General features: G+C 36.8%; 1 protein-coding gene across 1 annotated transcript in view; it reads left to right on the top strand.

Moving 5' to 3' along the window:
- Nek1 (NIMA related kinase 1) overlaps positions 1 to 10,626 on the top strand; it is a 227,734-nt gene that overhangs the window by 203,100 nt on the left and 14,008 nt on the right. Inside the window, 1 exon segment of the mRNA XM_023700104.1 lies at positions 8,857 to 9,008. Within this exon segment, the coding sequence (XP_023555872.1) occupies positions 8,857 to 9,008 (152 nt within the window).

A 10,626-nucleotide genomic window follows, 5' to 3' on the forward strand; every position in this document is an offset into this window, starting at 1 on the left:
AAACAAACAAACAAACAAAAAAAAAAAAAAAAACCAGAATAATATGTTGATTTCCATCATCATTGAAGGGGCTCTAAGTTATGACTTTGGGGAAAGCAGAGTTACCAGGAGTCTGTTCTTCCTTTGCAAAATTTATACCCTGTTTCGGACAAGAAGGATTGAAGATTATATCCAGATATAATCTGGATTGTACTGAAAAAAACTGCATTACAAATCACCAAGCCATTAGCTATTATATAGAGCTATTAACACTGAATGTAAGAATTTATCTATCTGGTAATCAAAATAAAAAGAAAATTATAAGCATTGCCATATTCTTCACAGGAGACAAAATATAAATTGTTCATGAAAAAAGGTGTTATTGCAACTTCTCTAAGAAACTTCTGTGGTTCTTATATACATAGTTTTGCAATAGTTGAAAACTTCAGTACCTTTCTGCTGTAAATACCATGGCAGACTGCATGAGAGAGTTATAGTAGAGTGAGTTAGTAAAAGTGAGGGCATAACATTAACTCCTTAAGAGTAAACTTTTTTTTTTTTTGTATTTTAGGGAAGGGTCTACAGGGTGTTGAGGATCTCACTACTAGATCAGACTTGTAGTGATCTGCCTGTTTACAGCCTCCCAAGAGCTGGGATTACAGGTGCGCGCCACCACGTCCAGTCTCCATTGCTGTCTCAGCGCGCCCTGGGGGGCGGGCCAGCCCAGCAGGCCCAGGGATCGAACCTCCGGTCCCTGTGCCTGCTTGCAGGTGCTTTAATCTGCTAAACTATTTGGCCAACCCAAGAGTAAACTTATAAAAGATCAAAATAAAATAATTTAAAATTACAGTTTTTTGGGGCTGGGAGATGGCTCAGTATAATAAGTGCTTGCCTAGTAAGTGCAAGGGCTGGAATTCAATCCCCAGTTCTGACAAAAAAAAAAAAATTAAAAATAAAAATAAAGTTATAGTTTTCTCATGATCTGATTTACATAAGGACAAACTAGTTTACTAAATGAGTAAGCTGCTTATATTTCAGTAGCTCCATTTTAGTGTGTGTTTTTTCCCATAGCAGTTACTCAGTGTACGTGGTACAATCGCATGTGCATTGTTCATTGACTAAAGGTTAATGTAACTTCGAAATCAAGTGAGGAAGTTACATGGTTAAGGTTTGTAATTTGTAATGGAAAATGACTGCAGTTTCATTAAGATACTGGTCTGGAAAGGTGACTAGCCACTTTTATTGAAGGTAGATTTCAGAGGATTTTCCAGTGAAAACTACAGCTTTATATTTTTTTAAGTTTTAAAAAAATGTCTTCTTAATATTGTGGTACACGATGATTACATTCCTTGTGGGGATTGGTACATGTACCTTATACATCTTAATTCTTTTTCAGAACTACAATTCATGAAAGCTTCTTTGTTGATTCTGTAATCAATTTGTTTTGAACTATAAACTAATGGTTCTAAAAGTTTAATATGGGCATTATGTAGGTGCTTGTCTCAGCTGCAGAGTGCTGTACCCCACACATAAGGGTGTCTGCCTTAATGTAGCTGAAGCAGAGCTCAGGAATACACATTTGTGACACAGACTATCAGCGATTCTGCTGGTGGTAGTCTTCAGTCCCTGCAAGAAACATTGCCCCAGAGCGCAGTTGATCTAATTGGGGCCTATAGCGTTTAAAGCATGTTATATGACACTTTCCATGGGTGTGGAAAGTACTGATACACTCCACTTCTGTCTTTCTAATGAACTGTCTTTATGAGCATCTGTCTAATACATTCATAAATATTGAAAGTTAATTTCTTTATATAGTTGTTGAATAATAACTGATTAAGTTGTGGAAAAAGTCTGCTAGTATGTTTACCTTGTTCTCTCACTATAAACAGAAGTACCAAATTTCATTATGTCCATGCCCAGTTTTTTTAAATCAAACCATATATCTCTTGGGAAACATTCTCATGTACGGTGATTTTTCAGGTAAAAGTGTAGTACTGATTATTTGTGTAACTGTAGCTGGCTATCTTTATTGAATACTTGTGGTTTGCTAAATTCTGTTTTACCTACTTTACATATAATTTAAATCTCTCTGAAACCTGTAATTACTGAAACTATCCTTACTTGAAGAAATTGAAGTACAGAAATGTGAAGGAATTTTACCAAGGTCACAGTAGATTTTGGGGGACATATGTACCATGAAGCCAAAGGTAGACTAATCCTATCCATTTACATAGAGAATAGACTAACTTCTCTAAAAAATTGTAGTTTCTTGCTATTTAACAGAAAAGAACAGTGGTGTTGAATTTTTTGCCATGATTTTCTTACGAGAGAACTTTCCAGACAAACCTTGGAATTTATTATAGAAGAAAATGCTCTAAAATTTGACATAATGTTCAAAAATTAATGTAGTTAGAGAAGGAATAGAGAGGTAGTTACTTTCGAGGGAACATATTCTCAAAGTTTTATAGCTCAGATCAAGAGTCTTTGAAATGTTTAGGTTCTTCTGTTTATTCAGTGAACTCCATTGAAAAAGTATTTAAAAACTTATCTCAATCCTCACTGATTCATCTCTCTGTCTCCCTCCCTCCTCCTTCTCCCTCTCCTTCTCTCTCTACCACAACTACTACCATTAGTATTACTCTCTCATTATGTCCCTCCTTGCCCCTTACCTTATTCCCTTCTCCACCCATTCCTCAGTCTCATTCCAGCAGAAATCTAAGCTTTATGAAATTTAAAAGAAGCCTTTATCTTTTCTGTGGCCATAGTTGCTCAGTCATCTAGGATGGCCACTTTCACAGGTTCAAAATTTTCCTACTCAGAAGATTTCTCTGTCCTAGATGTTTCATAAAGTAAGATCTAGGTCTGTTTTTATCACCATGTGTAACACAGCGTAGTACTCAATATTTTCTGAAAAATTTATGGATAGAGTGTGTTCATTAGAACCTTCTTATGCATTATTGGCTTATGCAATACTAAATATGACTTTATTTTGATAAAGGTATAGGCAAAAAAAAAAAAAAACCAAACAGTAGAAGGTAGAGGCGTTCTTTAAAGTTTATTCTCTACCATACACATTTCCTTTTCTTTGTTCCATTAGGGCAGTGAATTCATCAGTGGTGAATCTTTTTTTTTTTTTTTGTATTTGGTACAGGGTCTCACTACATAGATCAGACTTAGTGATTCTTCTGTTTTCAGCCTCCCAAGAGCTGGGATTACAGGCATACACCTCTATACCCAGTCTCAATCGTGGTCTCAGCACACCTTGGGGGTGGGGCCAGCACAACACACCATGTCAGTGGTGAATCTTGATTAAAAATCTTTTAGAAGGAGGCTTTTAAAAGTAGAAATCAGTTTAAATTCCCACCAGCGGTGTAGAGGTAAAATTCCTTTTCCTTGAAGCTTCACCAGCATTTGTTACCATTTGATTGCTTAATGATGGCCATTCTTTCTGGAGTAAGATGTTGTTTTAATTTGCATTTCTTTAATGGCTTGTGATATTGAGCATTTTTTCATGTGTTTATTGGCTATTTATACTTCTGTGAAGTCTGTTCATTTCACATTCTCATTTTTTACTGAGGGTTTTTTATTTTGGGCATCTATTTTTTAATTCTCTGTCTAGGAAATAGCTGGCAAAAATTATTTCCCATTTGTAGGTTTTCTTTTCACTCTTTTTTTTTCTTTTTTTTCAAAGTTTTATTGACAAACTCACTCTTTTTTTTCTATGCAGAAGGTTTTAATTTGATATGATTTTATTTGTTGATTCTGTTTCCTGTGTAATCAGGATTCTGTTCAGAAAGCCTATAGATTCAAGAACTTACCTATTTTATCTTCCAGATGTGTAAGTGTCTCTTTTAGGATTTAGTTCTGTGACCCATTTTGATTTTAGTTTAATGTACATGGGTGATACTGGTCTAGATCCAATCTTCTGCATGTGGATAGCTAGATTCCCAGTTAGTTTGGGAAACAGTTTATTGAAGAAATGTCTTTACTGCAGGGTTGGAAATCAATATGGAGAGTCCTTAAAAAATTAAATCTAGAAATTCCAGGGATGGCCAAATAGCTCAGTGGATTAAAGCACCTGCAAGCAGGCGCAGGGACCAAGGGTTTGATCCCTGGGCCTGCTGTGCCAGCCCCGCCCCCAGGGTGCGCTGAGATGGCAGTTGAGACTGGGCATAGTAATGTGTACCTGTAATCCCAGCTCTTGGGAGACTGTAAACAGGAGGATCACTACAAGTCTGATCTGGTAGTGAGACCCTGAACACCCTGTAGATCTTTCCCTAAAATGCAAAAAAGAAAGAAGGAAGGAAGGGAGGGAGGGAGGGAGGGGAAAAGAAAGAAAGAAAGATTCCATTTGACTGTTATTCTTTTTCTATCTATCTTCCCAAATGAATTCACGATATCATATTACAATGATATGTGTATGTGTCCCATGTTTAGGGCAGCCCAGGTCATAGTAGCTGAGTGGTGGAAACAGCAGACTTGTCCATTAGAAAATGAATGAACAGAGAAAATGTGGTATTTTCACACAATAGAGAATTACTCTGCCCTATGCAAAGATTAACTGGTATCCTTTATAGGAAAATGGATGAACCTTGATACTATAATGTTAAGTGAAATAAATCAGACATGCAAGCTTAACTATCATATGATTTCTCTTATAGGGGAAACACGTATTATAAATAGAAAGCAAAATAAATATCGCTAAGCAGAGGAATAAAATTTTCTCAAATACAAGATCAAAAGAGGGAAGAGAGGGAAAAGGAATGGAAAAAGGAATTCAAATGTGTTAGGTTCGTGTACCTCCGCAAAAGGAAGGTAAACATTGTGTGTTGCAACCATGGCCTAGTGAAGTACTCAGAGCACAAATTGGTGCAAGAGAACTGTGTTCCACTTCCAGAAGATATTTGATATTTGATTTAAAGTCAGTGCTTTGGCATATCCTCTAAGGATCACTGTTTATTTAAAAGTCTAAACTGTGTAAGAATGTTAGGTTATCCTTACAAGTGGCAGCAGGATAAATTTGTAGAAGCTCCCACCCTCCCTTTCTTACTGTCTAGCAGGCTACTATTAGCAGATTAGTCAGTGAATATCAATTAAATACTATATGCCAAGTAGTGTACCTTTCTAAATGCTGAGACTACAGTGTTAAACAAAACAGACAAAAATCCTGTGCTTATGCTTATGATTGGCAAGTATGGGTAATTAAATATATTCCATATTAAGTGTTGATAAATAATTTGATAAAATGTAATTTGCTGGGTATGGCAGCATGCACACACGCACACACACACACACAATCCCAGCAGTTGGCAACCTGAGGCAGGAGGATCACCAAGGCCAGCCTGGGCTATATAGTGAGTTCAAGGCCAGCCTAAAGTACATAGCAAGACTGTCTCCAAAAAAGAAGTTCCTGTGAGCACCACTCCTTCACCTCATCAGAATTAGTCATTAGGTTCATAGAGCTACTCCTCAGAGACTGCTCCTGGCTAGAATGCATGCTTTCATAATAAAGAATTAGAAGATTAACTGGTATCCTTTGTAGGGAAATGTATGAACACTTCTAAAGATTAATCAACATTGTGCATTTATTCTAAGAGAAAACTTCACATCAAAATATGGTAGTAGTATTTTAGAATCCTGTTGATTTATAATCCCATAAAAACTGAAGGAAGTTGAGTTAGATAATTACCTCTTAGCTGCATTTCAAATTTGTAGCCAGTTAAGATGGTGACATGAGAGGCAGTCATTAAACTAGTTTTATTCCTGATAAAGCTAGCCAGAAAATCTGGCCTAGTTTTATCCAAAAGTATACTGATTGATATTTTTCTCCAGTGACTTGTCCTTGAGACCCTTAGAATCTGCAGAATAATCCTCATTTCTCACAATGAGCTTTATACCCTGTAAGATCTGGTTTCAAAGAGACTTTGAAAATTATCCCTCTTTTGCTCCCAGCAGGCAGGCATGGGCCTGACTTGACTTATGCGCTCAGCGCAGCCCTCAGGGAAGCAGGATGCGCACACCCCGTACCCAGGCAGTAGGAAAGGTGTGTGCTTTGTCATCACCATCTTCCCTCCAGTTTGTCTGCTCGGCTGTCACTCTCCTTCATGCTGCAGGAGAGTCAGGGATGGAGAGAGACCAGATGTGTTCTGCTGATACTTTTCTTGCCCAGCTAGTGGAGTGGAAAAACTGAGCAGTATGAAAATTTGAAAAATTTTCTTGTCCTAGCAAATGCAAGATGAAAAACAACGATTAATGTACCATTTATAAGGAGCACATGTGCATTAAGAGTCAGTTCTTTTGGTTTGTTAAAGTGTCTATTCTTATATAGTATTTCTTACTGATAATGTTCACAATTTTTATTCTGTTAATTTTAATCAAGTTCATGGGCTGAAGAGAGGAATTACTTGAAGCTATTTTGAGAGAACAGTGGTATAATTCAGTTGTAGTAAACAGGCTCAACAAATATGTCCATCGCAAACACTTTATAATGTACCTGAGTGTTATCAATTCATAATTTATATGAAAAATTATAAAAATGAAAAAGTGAGTTAACAGAATTCTTTCAAATTTAATTTGATTTAAATTTCTATTAAGGAGGTTGGGGCTGGTGAGATGGCTCAGTGGTCTAAAGCACCTACTTAGAACATGCTTAGCAAAGCACAGGGACCGCAGTTCAATCCTCCAGCACCACATGTCAGCCAGCCCCGCCCCCTGGTGGGCTGAGCTGGCCACAGACACACACACATAAATAAACATAATAAAAATAAAGATGATGAGAAGATTTAAAAAATAAAAAATACAAATAAATTTCTGTTAAGGAGGTTGGTACTTTACTATCATTCATTTCTTAACTGTTGTATGTAGTTCCCCTTTTTTATTTTTTAAAATCTTTATTTATTTGGTACAGGGTTTCACTACGCAGCTCAGACTCACAGTGATTCTTCTGTCTCAGTCTCCCCAGCTGGCACAGTGCACCTGGGGTTCCCAGGCCTGCACAGCATGTGTGTGGTACTGGGGATCAAACCTAGGTCCTTGCCCTTGCCAGGCAGATGCTTAGACTGCTGACCTATCTCCCCAAACCCCTTTATTTTTGAGAAGAAAACTAACTAAAGGTAACATACACTTTTAAGAATGTTTTAGGGTTCTATAAAACATTACTATCTTGTTTGGTTTTCTGATACAAAACACAATGTATATGTTTATGGTCCAGAGACTCTCGAAAACGAAAACTGTAAATGAACAAAGATCTCAAGACAATGTTTCAGGTGAACTGATATTTACAGAAGAATTTCTTTCTGTAGACAGTAAAGCTATGGAATATTAGCTGGGCATATGGTGGCTAAATTTTTGACTGATGGAAAAATTCTATTTAAGAACAACACAAGTCTTATCAGTGAGTGAGATGTACGTAAAGAGGTTATCCTTTTGATAGCTGTCAGGTAACTGGGTATAAATGACCTGAAATTTTTTCTGACCTTATCTTTTAATGGTGAGTTGTGCAAGTTTTTTTAATTGATGAAAGGAATGATCTAGAAGTATATATTTTCAGAGCCAGCTAAAATTTTTCTTAGCCTAAAAAAAAAAAATATTACCCTTTCAGGTAGCCCCATAAGATTTAGATGTATAATGCGTATGTGCTATTTACTTTTGTTGATTAATAATTACCTAATGAAACTTTCTAGGAGCCTATTTTATATATTTCTGGTTTATACTATATATGACTAGAAGCATAAAATAAGTGTAAATTTTCCTGACATTGGGAAATGAGCAAAATAAATATTTTCAGTGCCATTATTAAATGGCTTAAAACATATCTTTACCACTTTACCAACTTGTCACTTGTCACCATTTTTCCCTTAAGTGCTATAATATGTAAATTAGGCTCAAATAATGGGAATGTATCCTTTTTTGCAAAAAGCAGATTGTACTAATAAAATTGGCCACATACATAATTTTTTTATTAATATGGTGAGCACTATGTTTTCTTTACAGTCTTCCATCTGGTGTAGAATTCTTATCAGGACCTCAGTAATCATGTTTCGAAACTCACAAATTCCTTTACGCTTAACCCACCTCCAAAACTGGCTGTTTGTTTCATATCCCTGTAATCATCACATTCTAACTGTTGAAAGGCTGGCAAACAGTCTATTACTATTATCTGTGTTCTTATCCAACATAAATTTACATTTTCAACACCTCAACTATATGCTTTTTTTAATTTTCGCAACACAGTTGGCTGAGTTCCTCCTCCCCACTGTTATGAGTGATTCTTATCATTGACATCAAAGTGCTTTGTGCTTCCAATGTTCCAATCTCAGTCCCAAGCCCAGAGAAGCGGTGCTAAGCTTTCCTTCCACTGATTTGAGCCCTCTAATTTAACCACTGTTACCTAGGCAGAACTCCAGTGATTAAGCAGTACCAGGGTTACTGGATGTGTGATTGTGCTTTGCCCTACTTCAGAGAGTGCACTCCAGCATTTCAGCAAGATTGTGTGGGGAGAGCTAACCATAGGAAGGTGAGAGAGCCACTCAGAACAGGGCCATGGGTGAAGACAGGAGAAGGGGGATTTCCTAGTGCTGACTGATTCCTAACACATTTCCAGTTCCAGGCCAGATATCTACCTAAGTAACCCTTCTCCCCCATTTGGAAGTGACTTAAATGGACTTTTGTGTGCTAAATCTTAAACTCATGAGTTTAGTTTGTTGTGTGACAAAATGCCAAGCTGAAATATAAAAGAAGTAGGTTGTAATCTTGGGCAAATTACCTTTGAATCCACTAGCTCTTAAAAATAGGATTTATATATAACTTTTGCTGGCTCTAATTTTATTTATTTTTAATTCTCTTACTTCTAGTAAGTAATCTGTTGACTCTTTTTAGATGTTGAGGACATGTTCACTTCCAGATCTCTCAAAGCTGTTCCGAACCCTGATGGATGTTCCCACTGTAGGAGATGTTCAGCGAGACAATCTTGAAATGGATGAGATCGAAGATGAACACCTTAAAGAAGGGCCTTCTGACTCTGAAGACATGTAAGCATGGTCTTGTTGATAAGCACTGGTGTTAATGTAACTACTGAATTGGTATTTTTTTTATGTTCCAAAAAGAGTAACATCCAGACACTTTTTAAAATCTGTATCTGACTTTTCACTACTCTTTTAACTATTTATAACTTAAAGTGTGGTTGTGCAAATTTCAATAATACACATCTGCCTCTAAATAATACAGTGAATTAATCTTATCAGAAGGATAAGATAAAATGGTTTCTGTTGTTGCTGCCTTACCACTGACTTGAATAGTGTCACTATGTGCACTGGCTTGCACATAGTAAGAACTCAGTAAATATTGGTTAAATGAGTGAATGCTAGGAGGTTACTTAATAGTGGAATACCATGTAATGCAGGGACTATAGTGGGAAATGATGAGGAATTAATATTGTGCACTGTCCCAGGAAAATGACCTGAAAGCTCCACTCCTATGTCTTTCCTGTGTCTAATTTAATGGCCATGTTGGTGGGGGAGCTGGCATGCCAAATAGTGGGGTTTTTTTGTGTCCAATAGAAAAAGAGATGTTGTGTGTGTGTGTTCTGCATAATACAATTTGATTGCTTTCCTAAACACACTGTCTCTTTTCTCTCTCTCTCTCTGTCTCTCTCTCTCTCTCTGTCTCTCTCTGTCTCTGTCTCTCTCTCTGTCTCCTCTCTTTCTCTCTCTCTCTCTCTCTCTCTCTCTCTCTCTCTCTCTCTCTCTGTCTGACTGTCGTATTTCAGGAGGGACATGTAATCAGCAAGCCTCTGAGAGCTGCAAGGAGTGGTGGCTCCTTAGATAGAAATCCTCCTTTACCTTCTTCAACAGTAGTCAGCCCTCTCAGAGCTCAGACAAATGTTACCGCTTTTTTGTGTGAAAAAATGAAAATATTCTTGAGTAAAGTATTTGTAAAAGTGCAGTGTATTCAAATCTCTCTGAGAATATTATAAAACATTAGAATTGTATGATTTGTGTGATTTGTAATGTTTTTAACTTGTTTCTGCTTTTGACTTTTACATAGAAACAGCTCCTGTTTGTCTGATTAAAAGTGTATTGTCAGTCTCAATTCTTCCTCTGCTTCATGAGCCAAGATAACTACATCATTGTGTTTTTCTGTTGAATTTTGCCTCTTGTTTGTTTGTTTGTTTGTTTGTTTGTTTGACAGAGTCTCACTGTATAGTGCAGGCTGGCCTCAAACTCATGATAATCCTTCCGTCTCAGCCTCCTGAGTGTTGGGATTACAGGCATGTGTCACCTGCCCCTTTTTAAACTTCTCATGAAAATTTATTTTTAAAAGTTTACCTTTTTCCATTTTTAATAGAGCTCTGTAGATTTACCTCATAGTTTGGTAAAAAGGAAAAGCTAGCTTTTTGTTTGATCCTTTTATTTGATCATTGTCATTAAATACAGTGGTGCCATCATTTGTGAGCACTTGTTTGTTAGCAGTTTAGTTCACAAACAGAAGCACTTAGCCTAATCTTGTTTTTGTTTACAAACTCTGCAATGGGTGACAAACCCAAGTATAACCATCTTTCCCACATGAACTTAAACATGGTCATCTTTTCCAAAATCATAGACTAAATTAAGTTCAGGAAATGAAGTACCACTGAACTTCGATTTTGTG

The sequence above is a fragment of the Octodon degus genome, unplaced genomic scaffold (assembly GCF_000260255.1).
Source record: "Octodon degus isolate 3935 unplaced genomic scaffold, OctDeg1.0 scaffold00121, whole genome shotgun sequence".
NCBI lineage: Eukaryota > Metazoa > Chordata > Mammalia > Rodentia > Octodontidae > Octodon > Octodon degus.